Raw genomic sequence first — 19,252 nt, 5'->3', positions numbered from 1 at the left:
CATATAGAAATTCAATTCCCCTTGGACAAGTATAGCAAAATCTTTTTTTTTTCTTTTTTTTTTTAATTTATCTAGGGATCTCGCAGTATTGGAGGATCCTTTTAGATCATCTCACCTGAGCGGAGAGGGTTTGAATATCAGGCCATCAGAGATTAAAGTCAGATTCAGCTTTATCCAAAGTATCACTGAGGACAAAACCATCCTCTTAGGAATAACAGTGTTACTAGTTAATCTGGTAAATGATGCATTACTTTAAAGAGCCTCTTCCCAATTTTGTAGTACAGAAATAGGAACAAAGGATAATACAATAACAAACCTGTTCTAAAAGAGGGCATTGTGATATATATACTGTAGCTTTTATTTATTTTTTTATAAAAAAACATAATTTATGTAAGAACTTACCTGATAAATTCATTTATTTCATATAGGCAAGAGTCAATGAGCTAGTGATGTATGGGATATACAATCCTACCAGGAGGGACAAAGTTTCCCAAACCTCAAAATGCCTATAAATACACCCCTCACCACACCCACAATTCAGTTTAATGAATAGCCAAGTAGTGGGGTGATAAAGAAAGGAGTAAAAAGCATCAACAAAAGAATTTGGAAATAATTGTGCTTTATACAAAAAAAACATAACCACCATAAAAAGGGTGGGCCTCATGGACTCTTGCCAATATGAAAGAAATTAATTTATCAGGTAAGTTCTTACATAAATTATGTTTTCTTTTGTGTAATTGGCAAGAGTCCATGAGCTAGAGACGTATGGGATAGCAATAACCAAGATGTGGAACTCCACGCAAGAGTCACTAGAGAGGGAGGGATAAAATAAAAACAGCAATTTTTCGCTGAAAAAAATTAATCCACAACCCAAAATAAAAGTTTATTCTCATAAATGAAAAGAAAAACTTAAAACATAAGCAGAATTATCAAACTGAAACAGCTGCCTGAAGAACTTTTCTACCAAAAACTACTTCTGAAAAAGCAAATACATCAAAACGGTAAAATTTAGTAAATGTATGCAAAGAAGACCAAGTTGCTGCTTTGCAAATCTGATCAACTGAAGCTTCATTCTTAAAAGCCCATGAAGTGGAGACTGATCTAGTAGAATGAGCTGTAATTCTCTGAGGCGGGGCTTGACCCGACTCCAAATAATCTTGATAAATCAAAAGCTTTAACCACGAAGCCAAGGAAACAGCAGAAGCCTTCTTACCTTTCCTAGAACCAGACAATATAACAAATAGAAGTCTTCCTGAAATCTTTAGTGGCTTCAATATAATATTTCAAAGCTCTCACCACATCCAAAGAATGTAAGGATCTCTCCAAAGAATTCTTAGGATTAGGACACTAGGAAGAGACAACAATTTCTCTATTAATGGTGTTAGAATTCACAACCTTAGGTAAAAATTTAAATGAAGTCCACAAAACTGCCTTATCCTGATGAAAAATCAGAAAAGGAGATTCACAAGAAAGAGCAGATAATTCAGAAACTCTTCTAGCAGAAGAGATGGTCAAAAGGAACAACACTTTCCAAGAAAGTAGTTTAATGTCCAAAGAATTCATAGGCTCAAAAGGAGGAGCATGTAAAGCATTCAAAACCAAATTAAGACTCCAAGGAGGAGAGATTGATTTAATGACAGGCTTGATATGAACCAAAGCCTGTACAAAACAGTGAATATCAGGAAGTTTAGCAATCTTTCTGTGAAATAAAACAGAAAGAGCAGAGATTTGTCCCTTCAAGGAACTTGCAGACAAACCCTTATCTAAACCATCCTGAAGGAACTGTAGAATTCTAGGAATTTTGAAAGAATGCCAAGAGAATTTATGAGAAGAACACCATGAAATATAAATCTTCCAAACTCGATAATAAATCTTTCTAGAAACATATTTACAAGCTTGTAACATAGTATTAATCACTGAGTCAGAGAAACCTTTATGACTAAGCACTAGGCGTTCAATTTTCATACCTTAAAATTTAATGATTTGAGATCCTGATGAAAAAACGGACGTTGAGACAGAAGGTCCGGCCTTAATGGAGGTGGCCAAGGTTGGCAACTGGACATCCGAACAAGATCCGCATACCAAAACCTGTGAGGCCATGCTGGAGCCACCAGCAACACAAACGATTGCTCCATGATGATTTTGGAGCTCACTCTTGGAAGAAGAACTAGAGGCGGGAAAATATATGCAGGTTGATAACTCCAAGGAAGTGTCAACGCATCCACTGCTTCTGCCTGAGGATCCCTGGACAGGTACCTGGGAAGTTTCTTGTTTAGATGAGAAGCCATCAGATCTCTTTCTGGAAGACCCCACATCTGAACAATTTGAGAAAACACATCGGGATGGAGGAACCACTCCCCCGGATGTAAAATCTGACGGCTGAGATAATCCGCCTCCCAATTGTCTATACCTGGGATATGAACCGCAGAAATTAGACAGGAGCTGCATTTCGCCCAAGCAAGTATCTGAGATACTTCTTTCATAGCTTGGGGACTGCGAGTTCCACCCTGATGATTGACATATGCCACAGTTGTGATATTGTCTGTCTGAAAACAAATGAGCGGTTCTCTCTTCAACAGAGGCCAAATCTGAAGAGCCCTGAAAATTGCACGGAGTTCTAAAATATTGATTGGTAATCTCGCTTCTTGAGATTTCCAAACCGCTTGTGCTGTCAGAGATCCCCAAACAGCTCCCCAACCTGAAAGACTAGCATCTGTTGTGATCACAGTCCAGGTTGGCCGAACAAAAGAAGCCCCTTGAACTATACGATGGTGATCTAACCACCAAGTCAGAGATAGTCAAACATTGGGATTTAAGGATATTAATTGCGATATGCTTGTATAATCCCTGCACCATTGGTTCAACATACAAAGCTGAAGAGGTCTCATGTGAAAACGAGCAAAGGGGATTGCGTCCAATGCTGCAGTCATTAGACCTAAAGCTTCTATGCACATAGCCACTGAAGGGAATGACTGAGACTGAAGGTTCCGACAGGCTACAACCAATTTTAAACGTCTCTTGTCTGTTAGAGACAGAGTCATGGACACTGAATCTATCTGGAAGCCTAAAAAGGTGACCCTTGTCTGAGGAATCAAGGAACTCTTTGGTAAATTGATCCTCCAACCATGTTTTCGAAGAAACAACACTAGTTGATTTGTGTGAGATTCTGCAGAACGTAAAGACTGAGCTAGTACAAAGATATCGTCCAAATAAGGAAACACCGCAATACCCCATTCTCTGGTTACAGAGAGTAGGGCACCGAGAACCTTTGAAAAGATTCTTGGAGCTGTCGCCAGGCCAAAAGGAAGAACAACAAATTGGTAATGCTTGTCTAGAAAAGAGAATCTCAGAAACTGATAATGATCTGGATGAATCGGAATATGAAGGTATGCATCCTGCAAGTCTATTGTGGACATATAATGTCCTTGCTGAACAAAAGGCAGAATAGTCCTTATAGTCACCATTTTGAAAGTTGGCACTCTTCCATAACGATTCAAAATTTTCAGATCCAGAACTGGTCTGAATGAATTTTCTTTCTTTGGGACAATGAATAGATTTGAATGAAACCCTAGACCCTGTTCCTGAAACGGAACTGGCATGATTACCCCTGAAGGAAAGCCTGAGCCTTTACTGGATTTGCTGGGATGCGTGAGAGAAAAAATCTTCTCAGAGGAGGTCTTACTCTGAATCCTATTCGGAACCCCTGAGAGACAATACTCAGAATCCATTGATTTTGGACAGAATTTATCCAAACATCCTTGAAAAATCTTAATCTGCCCCCTACCAGCTGAGCTGGAATGAGGGCCACACCTTCATGCGGACTTAGGGGCTGGCTTTGGTTTCTTAAATGGCTTGGATTTATTCCAATTTGAAGAAGGTTTCCAATTGGAAACAGCTTCCTTGGGGGAAGGATTAGGTTTTTGTTCCTTATTTTGTTGAAAGGAACGAAAATGGTTAGAAGCTTTAGATTTACCCTTAGGTCTTTTATCCTGCGGCAAAAAACTCCCTTCCCCCAGTAACAGTTGAAATAATCGAATCCAACTGAGAACCAAATAACTTATTACCTTGGAAAGCAAGTGATAGCAATCTGGACTTAGAAGTTATGTCAGCATTCCAAGATTTAAGCCACAAAGCTCTTCTAGCTAAAATAGCTAAAGACATAGATTTAACATCAATTTTGATGATATCAAAAATGGCATCACACATAAAATAATTAGCATGTTGCAGCAAACGAACAATGGTAGACAAATCAGAATCCAATTCTTGTTGCGCTAAATGTTCCAACCAAAAAGTTGATGCAGCTGCAACATCAGCCAAAGAAATTGCAGGCCTGAGAAGATGACCTGAATATAAATAGGCTTTACTTAGATAAGATTCAAGTTTCCTATCTAAAGGATCTTTAAAAGAAGTACTATCTTCCATAGGAATAGTAATACGTTTAGCAAGAGCTGAGATAGCCCCATCAACTTTGGGGATTATTTCCCAAAACTCCATTGAAATTGCTGGCAAAGGATGCAATTTTTTAAACCTTGAAGAAGGAATAAAAGAAGTACCAGACCTATTCCATTCCTTAGAAATCATATCAGAAATAGCATCAGGAACTGGAAAAACCTCTGGAATAACCACAAGAGGTTTATAAATTTAGACGTTTACTAGTTTTAATATCAAGAGGACTAGACTCCTCAATATCCAATGTAATCAACACTTCTTTTAACAAAGAATGAATATGCTCCATTTTAAATAAATAAGTAGATTTGTCAGTGTCAATATCTGAGGAAGGATCTTCTGAATCAGATAGATTCTCATCAGAAGAGGATAATTCAGTAGGTTGTCGGTCATTTGAAATTTCATCAATCTTATGAGAAGTTTTAAAAGACCTTTTATGTTTATTAGAAGGCGAGATGGCAGACAAAGCCTTCTGAATAGAATCAGCAACAAATTCTTTTAAATTCACAGGTATATATTGTACATTAGATGTTGAAGGAACAGCAACAGGCAATGTACTATTACTGATGGACACATTATCTGCATGTAAAAGTTTATCATGACAACTATTACAAACCACAGCCGGAGATATAATCTCCAAAGGTTTACAACAAATGCACTTAGCTTTGGTAGAACTGATATCAGGCAGCAGGGTTCCAACAGATACTTCTGAGACAGGATCAGATTGAGACATCTTGCAAAATGTAAGAGAAAAAACAACATATAAAGCAAAATTATCAATTTCCTTATATGGCAGTTTCAGGAATAGGAAAAAAATGCAAACAGCATAGCCCTCTGACATAGAAAAAGGCAAGAGGCATAAAGGAATGGGGTTTTAAATAATGAAATTATTTGGCACCAAGTATGATGCACAACGTAACTGAAAATTTTTTGGCGCTAACAACATCCGGAAATGAAACACTCGCATCACTAACAACGCAACCTTGTGCAGGGAACTCAGCATCAACTAAGATGCCAGAAATTACAAATTTGCATCATTGGACGTACCTTTGTGCCAAAAAATTCCTGCGCCAAGAACGATGCAATAAACTTTGGCATTTTGCACACTCGCAGGTCTAATTTTGCCCGCAAATTTTGAAAGAAGAAAAAAATAGTCAATTTGAAAAAAAGACTAAACCCCAGGTAAGAAAAATATTTCCTAAATATGAAACTGACAGTTTGCAAAAGGAAATACATAAACCTGACTCATGGCAAATATAAGTACAATACATATATTTAGAACTTTATATTAATGCATAAAGTGCCAAACCATAGCTGAGGTGTCTTAAGTAATAAAAACATACTTACCAAAAGACACCCATCAACATATAGCAGATAGCCAAACCAGTACTGAAATGATTATCAGTAGAGGTAATGGTATATGAGAGTATATCGTCGATCAGAGAACCTATGAAATGGATATCCCGTGAGGAAAACCATTGCATTCAATAGGTGATACTCCCTTCACATCCCTCTGAAATTCACTGTACTCTGAGAGGAACTGGGCTTCAAAATGCTGAGAAGCGCATATCAACATAGAAATCTTAGCACAAACTTACTTCACCACCTCCATAGGAGGCAAAGTTTGTAAAACTGAATTAAGGGTGTGGTGAGGCGTGTATTTATAGGCATTTTGAGGTTTGGGAAACTTTGCCCCTCCTGGTAGGATTGTATATCCCATACGACACTAGCTCATGGACTCTTGCCAATTACATGAAAGAAAGGATGTTCCTGTACTGTGGGGGGGGGGGGGGGTGTCGTATGTGGTATGTATCAGTCCAACCATAAAGTGGTGGTTGTTCCAGTTATCATCCAGTGAGCAGTCAATCCTTAAAGCCCAATTGTACACAAACATGAATTTCCTGTTAACTTCAAAATTAAAATAAACAGCTTTAACATAACTTCTTTTCAACTGCAATGTCTTTTAATGTGTTTAAATGGTGCTGTTTCATATGCATGATATAAAAAGAGTTCCTTTGAGTCTGTCTGTATGATCTACTCACACATGTGGTATGAGTAACAACAATGCTGTGATGCAGTATATGCTAGGGTAAAACATGTTTGTTTAAACTTGGAGCCAAATTTTTACTACTGGACGTGTGAGAAACAGAAATCCACCAATAATCTTCTGATTACACTAGACTTCAATTATAGATTGACCTGTAACCTTAACTCATAAAGGATGTCTATAGCTGTGCCCCTACTCAACAAAAGATGACTTGTGATAACTCTGCTGATGCCAAGTTAGTTTGTAGTCATATTCACAGAACACTGTAGGCAAATCAATATGATGAAACAGATTTATAGTATATAAAAAATAAAACCAAGACATGTCAGTGGTCCCAGATTGTGTACTAAATGCCATCAGATTGTGGATGGCATTTAGTACAATTAGTATCCAAGAATGAATACATACAGTTTTAAGCCTTCAAAACCTAATAAATAAAAATACTTGCATATTGGAATCATACCAACAAAATCTTAAATAAATGATTGTGCATTCAACCTAGGTAAATATAAACTAAGGCCATGTCATGTGTGTGTGTTGTCATTGGTGTTATCACTCTATAGGTAACCCAAAAAGGGATATTCAAACCAATGCTATATAATACACCATTGCCAATAGCAATCAATTATATATGTACAGGTATGTATCCACATTCAACATTAGAGAGATGTAATTTAACTCAAAACATGTGCCGAATAACTTGTAATGAATACTACAAATAATATGTTTATTGATAAAACTAAATGTAAAAAATATAAAAATGCTTTGCAATATTTAACTTTTGCAATGTCTATTGGAATGGTATGCTATGAATGTTGCACAGGTATGAAGGGAACAGCTTTAATGCTAATATCGAATAACAGGTCAAACATTTTGAATTATGTATTTAGATCTTACCCAATGCTGAAGCACCAACGCTCTATTAAGTGCATATAAAAATAAGAATATGTTATTCCATTCTCGTGTGAGTCCTATAAATATTTATTTTTGTACAATTGTTGGCAAACCCAAAAAGAAACGTGACGTGTATTTAAGAGGAATTAAGTAGTATTAATGATAATGTTAAATGATATGTGTTTTGGTTAAGGTAGCATAGATATCACAGTGTACTATAATAGCTTGTCTTGTAAATTACACTAAACAGTATGCACGTATCAGTGATCACCTTAGTAATTCCCATGTTTCTTCACCATATTTCTCTATCACCAATGACTTCAAACAGGTGTTAATAAATCCATACTGAAACGAGAAATACAATATGTTTACACAGACACAAATGGACCAATAATACATTTACATACAATTTAGGATATTAATTAAGTTAAACTGCAATATTCTATTAATTATTTGCATTACAACAGTGTATTAGCTGATGATTTCACTCTGGTTTCCTGGAAAATACACTCCTAATAAGTCAAATCAAAGTAAACAGAATATAAAATGCATTACGTTTATGTGAAGCTAAAACATATTTTGGTTTTCATTGGTATTTTATAAGTAAATTACAACCATGCAATACTTAAAATTGTCTCTACAGATACACAGAGAACCTCATGCACAGTGTGCTAACCAAAGAATACAAATTGACAGCATTTTAGTATAATGCTTTTTGAATATTGCATAAAAAGCTTATATACTTACCATTTTTTAGTTCCCACTCTATTATCTTTTGTTCATAAGTATTCAAAATTGTAAAAAATGATGCTGTGTTTTTTTAAAATCCATGATAGCTACAAACCATGAAAAGGTTATTTTCAGCTCCTGGTAATTTCATTTTACCCAACAATTTTCGCTCCAACTGAGCTGGTTACATTGTTTTCTAAGCAATTTGGCGACAACAGAAATGGAACGTGTTTAATTCCATAATCAGGCTACATGTGCAATCGATCATCTGTTGGTGAAACTATTTATCATTTTTTTTAAAGGAAGTTCCTCATATACTGTTGATTGTTAACCTGTATCTGTTTCACAGACTAAACTTCCCTGGTCCTGTAATATCCCATATCAACCATGCTAATAAATATCCAGTGGAATTCAGCAATTAACCTCCATAAGAGTCCAGGCAGATGATGAGACTGTCTTTTTGTGTGAAAAGCCCTGTGGTTTAGACGCTAGTGCACAGATTTCCAATGAAGGCAGCTGAAGAGCACAGAGATAGAATGTCCTTTCGTTGTTCTCAGTGTCGCTGTCCAGAGCTACTGGTGCTGAAATAATTTATTTTTGCATAACAACCCTGCACGTTTAACCAAAGCAGCCTGCAGTGTTTGTACTAGAGAGAGATGACATATCTCCTTCACGGTGTTGCTCCTGATTCACTTCTAAGCCATTTATGCAAGTCACAGTCTGCAGGAGATCTTTTGACACATGGATAATATATTCTTCTTGTGTGAGTCCCCTACCAATGATAATTATAATCATTGGCAACAATAACAATTTCTTCTCATAGAACACTGAATGTCATTGTCATACAAAGTGCAGAATCTGTTTTATTGTCATGATGAAATAGCGTACAATGTAATAATACAGAATAAATGTGATACGATGCGTGCAGCTAGTATAATTACTGAAATATGCTATATTTTAATGTTAGCGTTCTTGATATTTTAGTACATGACTAAATGATGCAGATTCTTTTATGGTGAACGATGATAAAAATTCCAACTGATCAAGTAAACATATTTATTTTATTTGAGACTCCCTTATTCCACATGATTTTTTTCCATAGTAACCAAGCTGTTTCCTGGCGTCAGGCAAATTATAGTGCCAAAAGTCAGATTACGGTGTAGTCAGTCAGTGGGTTTTCCGGCCAAAGCTGAAATCTGTCACTGCAAAATATTGCTTAATAATTAGGGCCAAAAGAGTAGTTTTCTCTTATTTTTTTTTTTTTTTAAGCCTGCATATGTTTTCTCAAATAGAGAAAAAGGAAATTAGAAAATAAAAACGATTGCCTAACGTATATGAGTAAAAAATGTAATAATTTTGATTACATTTATAATTTAGACCATTATATATATTATAAGAATATGTTATTTTGAAACATTCATTTTTTCGTTTAAACTTTAGGTAAAAAAAATGGAAAAGGAAAAAGGGTGCAAGCAGCAAATCTCTCTGCAATTACCTTCTTTTATATATGCATAAACATTATAAGGGAAACTATGGGACATTATTAATCCATTTCTTCTACCAGACCTCTTAATTTGATAGTGATAAATGGCTATTATGCAGACCTGAGTAGTTAGATGAATGAGAATTAGAATAGACCATACCATGGTCATTAACCAAACGGCATGAACGCAGGATGGACAACATCTTAGTGTCCATTAACATTGCAAGTGTTTGGGGGACAAAATCACATATTTACTTGGTTGTAATGATTTTATTAAACTATTGCAACAATAATTAACAGCCAGAAAAGATGTTTTAGTGGAGAAGCAGCACAGGGTACCCCAACATCTGGCTTAGAAACTCTGGGCCTAATGACTCAGACACCAGACACACACAGGTCCTGGAATAATACCGGTAGAGTCTTATCATTTTCACAGTTTCTGTAAAATAGCAATTCATTGCTAATAAATCAGTGTTAATTTCTGTTGTTATTAAAGGGATTCTGAGCCCATATTTTTTTCATGATTCAGAGTATGTATTTTTTAAGCAACTTTCTAATTTGCTCCTATTATCAATTTTTCTTTATTCTCTTGGAATCTTTATTTGAAAAAGCAGGAATGTAAGCTCATTAGCTGACCTATTTTTGGTTCAGAACCCTTTGTAGTGCTTGCTAATTGGTGGCTGCATTAAGCCACCAATCAGCAAGTGCTACCAAGGTGCTGAACCAAAGATGGGCCGGCTAATACATTTACATTCCTGCATTTTCAAATAAAGATACCAAGAGAATGAAGAAAAAATGATAAGATGAGAAAGTTGCTTAAAATTGCATGCTCTATATGAACAATTAAAGAAAAAAAAATTGGGTTCAGTATCCCTTTAAATATATTTCATCTCCCAGCTAATGTCTACACAAGGACTGTACAAAGTGAAGTTCTCTGTTGCTTTCTGAATACTTCAAAAGTTATTTTTAGGACCTCTGACATTCAGCACATTTCTGTTAAAACAAGCAGAGTGCATTTCCCTCTCTTAAGTGAAAAATATTACCATATTCTTAGATGCCATAGATCTACATGTTTTTCTTTGCACTTATATTCCATGTTAGCAACAGATAATAGTTTGGTTTTCAGTTGCTTTTCTTATCTGCTCTAGATGACTCTGAAGGCTGGATCACCTCCAGTTCCTAAAAGCTAAACTTTAGAAATGAATGGGCACATGAAGGAACAGTAAAGTAAAAATTAAACTTTCATGGTTTAGAGGATTTGATTAAAAAAAAGTTCTAATTTACTTCTATTAGCAATTTTTTTTCTTAATATCATCTAAAACCTATGTAATTTTACTTTTCAATAAACATGTTGCAAACACTGCTCCCATAGAGTGTTAAATAAATGTCCACACTTCTGAAACGCCCTAGGTTTACTCTCGATAAAGATACCAAGAGAATGAAGCAAATTTGACCATCAAAAAAAATTGAAAGTTTTTCTTTAATTGCATGCTCTATTTAGACCATGAAAATGTAATTGTGACTATACTGTCCCGTTATGGAAGCACTTCCTTCCTAGTGACATCTGTGATCTTGTACCAGAGTTGTGGCCTTCAAACTGGTATGAATGGTAATGTCCTCCAATCAGTCTGCCCTGTCCTTTCCTCTGGAGTATACCTGTCTTCTGAGATTAGTCCTTTAGTTCCTTCACAGTAAAAGTGCTATGGGCTATGCAAAGACTAAAAAGTAGAAAGGACACCCCATAGCTACTGGTATCACTTTCACAAAAACCCACAAATAGAGCGCACTTGCAGGTACTAATCAAGCATGCTAAAACCTCTCAGCTCCCTAGATGCCCGATCTCTTGACTACACAGCTCAATTTAGGTTGTTTTGATGCATCAACAGAACAAAATTCAGTAAAACCGATATGTAGTATTCAACTTCAATCTTAATTAAAATCTCTATCATAAAAGCAAATGGACAATGCAATACAAAGTTAGCATAATATGTCAAAAAAACCAGCTGACACATTTCAGCTTATTGCTGTAGGCTTAGCTGATTATCCTAGGTAACACCCAATCTCTATTTAAAACACTGATATGTACTTGATTGGTTAAAAACAACGTTGCACCATCAACTATCTCCTTAAATTACTATAAGTTAAGGTAGACTGATTGCCTTCATCTAGCCACTCCAAGGATTGATCTAATTTATATTCAATGATACATTTTGGGTACTATATTACATTTTGCTTATTAAGGCTTCCTAGTGGCATTTTCCTTGATACTTTGCCAAAATTATGATCTTGTTTGACTTGGAGAAAACCATAAAATATTGTGCATACTTAGTTGCATACTGATGATTCCTCATGGGATAAAAAAAATATTTATTAATTTATTTCTTCAGTTTTTGGTTAATTAATTATCACTATGCTTTCTCCCTGTCAAAACTATTAAACATGTTAGTAACTTAGTAGTATTAACCTATGCTACATCATTACACTTATTTTACTATACAATTTTAGGAGTTATTTTATTTATTTGATTCTTTATTGAATATGCATACAGTAAATTATAGATTAATATGCCCCATGGATTCCATGCAAAAATCACAGCTGTTAATTCAGTTGCAAACATGTATCAAATCATATTCTGAGTTTATAATCCTTGCAGAATTCTAGTTTTCAACCAAAGATCTAAAAGATCTTAGCTAAAATCAACTCCCTATCACCCCCTCCCTCACCCATTGATACCTGTTCAATTGTAGTCCAACTCAACCTAAGAGATTTTTTCTGATGTCTCATTTTAAAATGTTGTATCAATGGTGTAGTGAGGCTGCCAAAGTTTATATTAGATAGATATTCACGGGACCTTACTTCATGGGTCATCATACCCATATATTGTAATTTACACTCAACACATGATAAAGCACAATTTATGTGCGAAACATGTCAGGGAGTTGTTGTTGGAGAACAAGGGAGGACAAGGGATCCTCAATTTTTAAAATAAAGTGGCTTTTCTATCCTAAATAATTTACCCTAAATATATTTGTTTCCTACATAAGAATGGGTGAACTGTGTAGCCCCTTACTATAATACAGGGTTGGGTAGAAATCTAACGCTTATTGCAGCAATTACACTGCAGCTTAAGAGGATCTAATATTGTACACTTTTTGTATATCGTGCACCGTTTGTTTATATGGTCAATTTCATTAGGCCATTATTCTATTTGTTTGTAAGTACAACTATACCAACTATATAACCATTGGTATAAGATTATTTACTTAGTTATTCAGTAGATTAAATATAAAAACATAAATGTGTATACTATTAAGTTGTTTTAAACATTTAGCAATCAAATGGGTTTTTGTTTAGTACCGTAATATCTACATAACGTTAAAAAACTTTTAGTACTGATACCATCAGTTACTAAATGACGTTTTTACAAGTGGATGAATTTAAAACCATGACCCACTCAGAGAGCTAATTCTTTATCAAGCAGATTACTGCAAAGTTCAACTTTGATACACACCTACATAATAAATAATTACTTATACTTGTAGGTTCACAATCATTATAAGTGGAAAATCCTAATTTATTGCAAGGACACTTTACAATATCAATACTTTTGTAAATCCTAACAGTTATTTCAACTGGAGGTCTTACCAATTATATCGTAGTAATATTTGCATAATGTCAATGATTTTAGCATTGCAATTACTCTAATATTGTAATATAACGCTCTGCTTGTGGATGAACCTTATAAAATACTAACGGCTAGATTTAGAGTTTGGCGTTAGCCGTCAAAACCAGCGTTAGAGGCTCCTAACACTGGTTTTGGGCTACCGCTGGTATTTAGAGTCAGTCAGGAAAGGGTCTAACGCTCACTTTCCAGCCGTGACTTTTCCATACCACAGATCCCCCTACGCCATTTGCGTATCCTATTTTTTCAATGGGATCTTTCTAACGCCGGTATTTAGAGTCTTGGCTGAAGTGAGCGTTAGAAATCTAACGAAAAAACTCCAGCCGCAGAAAAAAGTCAGTAGTTAAGAGCTTTCTGGGCTAACGCCGGTCCATAAAGCTCTTAACTACTGTGCTCTAAAGTACACTAACACCCATAAACTACCTATGTACCCCTAAACCGAGGCCCCCCCACATCGCCGCCACTCTATTAAATTTTTTTAACCCCTAATCTGCCAACCGCACACCGCCGCCAGCTACGTTATCCCTATGTACCCCTAATCTGCTGCCCCTAACACCGCCGACCCCTATATTATATTTATTAACCCCTAATCTGCTGCCCCCAACGTCGCCTCCACCTACCTACAATTATTAACCCCTAATCTGCCGACCGGACCTCACCGCCACTATAATAAATGTATTAACCCCTAATCCGCCTCACTCCCGCCTCAATAACCCTATAATAAATAGTATTAACCCCTAATCTGCCCTCCCTAACATCGCCGACACTTAACTTCAAGTATTCACTCCTAATATGCCGACCGGGCCTCGCCGCTACTCTAATAAATTTATTAACCCCTAAAGCTAAGTCTAACCCTAACCCTAACACCCCCCTAAGTTAAATATAATTTAAATCTAACGAAATAAATTAACTCTTATTAAATAAATTATTCCTATTTAAAGCTAAATACTTACCTGTAAAATAAACCCTAATATAGCTACAATATAAATAATAATTATATTGTAGCTATTTTAGGATTAATATTTATTTTACAGGCAACTTTGTATTTATTTTAACTAGGTACAATAGCTATTAAATAGTTATTTACTATTTAATAGCTACCTAGTTAAAATAATTACAAAATTACCTGTAAAATAAATCCTAACCTAAGTTACAATTAAACCTAACACTACACTATCAATAAATTAATTAAATAAAATACCTAAAATTATCTACAATTAAACCTAACACTACACTATCAATAAATTAATTAAATAAAATACCTACAATTATCTACAATTAAACCTAACACTACACTATCAATAAATTAATTAAATACAATACCTACAAATAAATACAATTAAATAAACTAACTGAAGTACAAAAAATAAAAAAGAACTAAGTTACAAAAAATAAAAAAATATTTACAAACATTAGAAAAATATTACAACAATTTTAAACTAATTACACCTACTCTAAGCCCCCTAATAAAATAACAAAGCCCCCCAAAATAAAAAAATGCCCTACTCTATTCTAAATTAAAAAAGTTCAAAGATCTTTTACCTTACCAGCCCTTAAAAGGGCCTTTTGTGGGGCATACCCCAAAGAAAACTGCTCTTTTGCCTGTAAAAGAAAAATACAACCCCCCCAACATTAAAACCCACCACCCACATACCCCTAATCTAACCCAAACCCCCCTTAAAAAAACCTAACACTACCCCCCTGAAGATCATCCTACCTTGAGTCGTCTTCACTCAGCCAAGCCACCGATGGAACTGAAGAGGAGATCCGAACCGGCAGAAGTGATCCTCCAAGGGGTGCTGAAGAAATCTTCCATCCGATGAAGTGATCCTCCAAGCAGCGCTGAAGAAGTCTTCCATCCGATGAAGTGATCCTCCAAGCGGCGCTGAAGAAGTCTTCCATCCGGGTGATGTCATCTTCCAATAGAATGCGAGCTCAATCTGCTTGGCTGATTGGATCAGCCAATCGGATTGAACTTGAATCTGATTGGCTGATTCCATCAGCCAATCAGAATTTTCCTACCTTAATTCCGATTGGCTGATAGAATCCTATCAGCCAATCGGAATTCGAGGGATGCCATCTTGGATGACGTCCCTTAAAGGAACCGTCATTCGTCGGGAAGTCGTCAGTGAAGATGGATGTTCCGCGTCGGCGGGATGAACATGGATCTGGAAGAAAGAAGATTGAAGATGCCGCTTGATAGAAGACTTCAGTCAGATCATGGACCTCTTCAGCTCCCGCTTGGATCAAGACTTCAGCCGGATCATGGACCTCTTCAGCTCCCGCTTGGATCAAGACTTCAGCCGGATCATGGACATCTTCAGCCCCCCGCTTGGGCTTGGATGAAGACTTCGGAGCCTCTTCTGGACCGATCGGTGAACCCGGTGTGGTGAAGACAGGGTAGGGAGATCTTCAGTGGCTTAGTGTTAGGTTTATTTAAGGGGGGTTTGGGTTAGATTAGGGGTATGTGGGTGGTGGGTTGTAATGTTGGGGGGGTTGTATTTTTCTTTTACAGGCAAAAGAGCTGAATTCTTTGGGGCATGCCCCGCAAAAGGCCCTTTTCAGGGCTGGTAAGGTAAAATAGCTTTTCTATTTTAATTTTAGAATAGGGTAGGGTATTTTTTTATTTTGGGGGTCTTTGTTATTTTATTAGGGGCTTAGAGTAGGTGTAATTAGCTTAAAATTGTTGTAATATTTTTATTATGTTTGTAATTCATTTTTTTATTTTTTGTAACTTAGCTTTTTTATTTTTTGTACTTTAGTTAGTTTATTTAATTGTATTTATTTGTAGGTATTTTATTTAATTTATTTATTGATAGTGTAGTGTTAGGTTTAATTGTAGGTAATTGTAGGTATTTTATTTAATTAATTTATTGATAGTGTAGTGTTAGGTTTAATTGTAACTTAGGTTAGGATTTATTTTAAAGGTAATTTTGTAATTATTTTAACTAGGTAGCTATTAAATAGTTCTTAACTATTTAATAGCTATTGTATCTGGTTAAAATAAATACAAAGTTGCCTGTAAAATAAATATTAATCCTAAAATAGCTACAATATAATTATAATTTATATTGTAGCTATATTAGGGTTTATTGTACAGGTAAATATTTAGCTTTAAATAGGAACAAGTTATTTAATAAGAGTTAATTTATTTCGTTAGATTTAAATTATTTTTTAACTTAGGAGGGTGTTAGGGTTAAGGTTAGACTTAGCTTTAGGGGTTAATAAATGTATTAGAGTAGCGGTGAGGTCCGGTCGGCAGATTAGGGGTTAATAAGTGTAGGTAGGTGGAGGCGACGTTGGGGGCGGCAGATTAGGGGTTAATAAATATAATATAGGGGTCGGCGGTGTTAGGGGCAGCAGATTAGGGGTTCATAGGGATAACGTAGGTTGCGGCAGTGTACGGAGCGGAAGATTAGGGGTTAAAAAAATATGCAGGTGTCAGCGATAGCGGGGCGGCAGATTAGGGGTTAATAAGTGTAAGGCTAGGGGTGTTAAGACTCGGGGTACATGTTAGGGTGTTAGGTGCAGACTTAGAAGCTGTTTCCCCATAGGAAACAATGGGGCTGCGTTAGGAGCTGAACGCTGCTTTTTTGCAGGAGTTAGGTTTTTTTTCAGCTCAAAATGCCCCATTGTTTTCTATGGGGCAATCGTGCATGAGCACGTTTTTGAAGCTAGCCGTGTCCGTAAGCACTGCTGGTATTGAGAGTTGCAATGGCGGTAAATTATGCTCTACGCTCCCTTTTTGGAGCCTAACGCAGCCATTCTGTGAACTCTAAATACCAGCGGTATTTAAAAGGTGCGGGGAAAAAAGGCAGCGTTAGCTACGCGGGTCGTTACCGACAAAACTCTAAATCTAGGCGTTAGTAAACTAACTATATACCCAGTTGATTACATATGATTACTATCTATACCATTTGCAATATCCTCATTGCTGCTCATATAATATCCAGTGAGTGCTATAAGATACAATTCACACGGTGGATAGTATTGTGTGATCTTGATTAAACAGTTTTATTAACTATTAACTATTGCATATAAGTATATAATATGTCAAAAAGAGACCACCAATACATATTATACTGAGCACAGCAATAGTCATCTTAACCAAATTTATCATAAGGGCACTATTTGGTTCTGACATAATATCTGCTATATAGTAGTTGATACTGATCAGGGAAGACGCATACTATTTAACCCCTATAATATTAGTGTAATTCTAATGAGAACTGAATCAGTTAACCATACTGACACATTTTCTCACAATTAGATTATTGTAACTGTTTTCATTAGTAAAAACATACATACATTATATATGAAAACTGATAACTAAATGAAAACAAAATCAGTTGACCATACTGATACATTCTCTCACAACCAGTTTATGGTAACAGTTTTCATCAGTATTGTATAGACTTCATATATGAACAGCAATAACTATTAGGTTACACTGATATACCATATATGAACAGTAGTGATGTCTCAAATTGTTCGACAGCTAATAGTTCCCGGTGAACATAGCTTGTTCGCGTTCGCAACGGCGGACGAACACATGCGATGTTCGATCCACCTCCTATTCGTCATCATTGAGTAAAATTTGACCCTGTATCTCACAGTCTGCAGACACATTCCAGCCACTCAGCAGCAGACCCTCCCTCCCAGACCCTCCCAGACCCTGGACAGCAGCCATTTTAGATTCATTCGGAAGCTGCTTTCTTAGTGAGAGGAGGGACAGTGTAGCTGCTGCTGATTTAATAGGGAAATTGATAGCTAGGCTAGTATATTCAGTGTCCACTACAGTCCTGAAGGACTCATCTGATCTCTGCTGTAAGGACAGCACCCCAAAAAGCCCTTTTTAGTGCTAGAATATCATTATTTTTTCCCTGTGTAATCTAATTGCAGTTGCCTGCCTGCCAGCTTGTGTGTCAGGATCACAACGTATACTGTGCCCACTTGCCCAGTGCCACCACTCATATCTGTTGTAACAGTAGTGTAAATTTAAAAAAAAAAAACTTTTTTGACTGTGAAACATCAGTCTGCTAGTGTAATCTAATTGCAGTCGCCTGCCTGCCAGCGTGTGTACCAGGCCCACTTGCCCAGTGCCACCACTCATATCTGGTGTAACAGTAGTGTAAATTTAAAAAAAAAAAACTTTTTTGACTGTGAAACATCAGTCTGCTAGTGTAATCTAATTGCAAATGTAAGAAGAAGGAATAAGGAGTTCCGGTCACTTGTAAATTCACAATCCAAAGTTTTATTGGGTTAAAATTGCAACAACATCACTGTTACAGCCTTCTGAGGTGCAGCACTGGGTGGTGGTCACTACTGCTGACGCGTTTCGGCTTTCCCCGCCGTAGTCATCGGCACCAAGGGTCAGCCAGACAGCACGCCAATCAACGCATGCTGTTGCCACCACCAGAATGCCATCATCGCAGAGCTCAGCAGTGTGGCATTTTTTTTGTGTGTCTGCCTCTGACAACAGTGATGCCATTTGCAACCTGTGCCAAAAGAAACTGAGTCGTGGGAAGTCCAACACCCACCTAGGTACAACTGCTTTGCGAAGGCACATGATCGCACATCACAAACGCCTATGGGTACATGAGTTGAAGCAGCACACAAACTCAAAAGCCGCCATCCTCCTCCTGGTCCAGCATCTTCAGCCACGTCAACCACTGCTGTCCTCCTTGCCCCCTCTCAACCATCCGCCACTCTGTCTCTCTTCTGGAGCATTTCCTGCTCATCTGCTTACAGTCAGGTGTCTGTCAAGGACATGTTTGAGCGTAAGAAGCCAATGTCACAAAGTCACCCCCTTGCCCGGCGTCTGACAGCTGGCTTGTCTGAACTCTTAGCCTGCCAGCTTTTACCATACAAGCTGGTGGAGTCTGAGGCGTTCCAAAAATTTGTAGCTATTGGGACACCGCAGTGGAAGCTACCCAGCCGAAATTTCTTTTCACAAAAGACAATCCCCAAC

General features: G+C 36.7%; 1 protein-coding gene across 1 annotated transcript in view; it reads right to left on the bottom strand.

Annotated features, from left to right (window-relative positions):
- The window catches only part of LOC128657351 (guanylate cyclase soluble subunit beta-2-like), a 197,775-nt gene that overhangs the window by 162,135 nt on the left and 16,388 nt on the right, over nt 1–19,252 (bottom strand). The window contains exon 3 of the mRNA XM_053711665.1: nt 7,659–7,732. Coding sequence (XP_053567640.1) covers nt 7,659–7,732 — 74 coding nt within the window. The remainder of the gene's footprint in view (nt 1–7,658; nt 7,733–19,252) is intronic.

This window comes from Bombina bombina, chromosome 4 (assembly GCF_027579735.1).
Source record: "Bombina bombina isolate aBomBom1 chromosome 4, aBomBom1.pri, whole genome shotgun sequence".
Lineage (NCBI taxonomy): Eukaryota > Metazoa > Chordata > Amphibia > Anura > Bombinatoridae > Bombina > Bombina bombina.
This window is presented reverse-complemented; position numbering and strand designations above follow the sequence as displayed.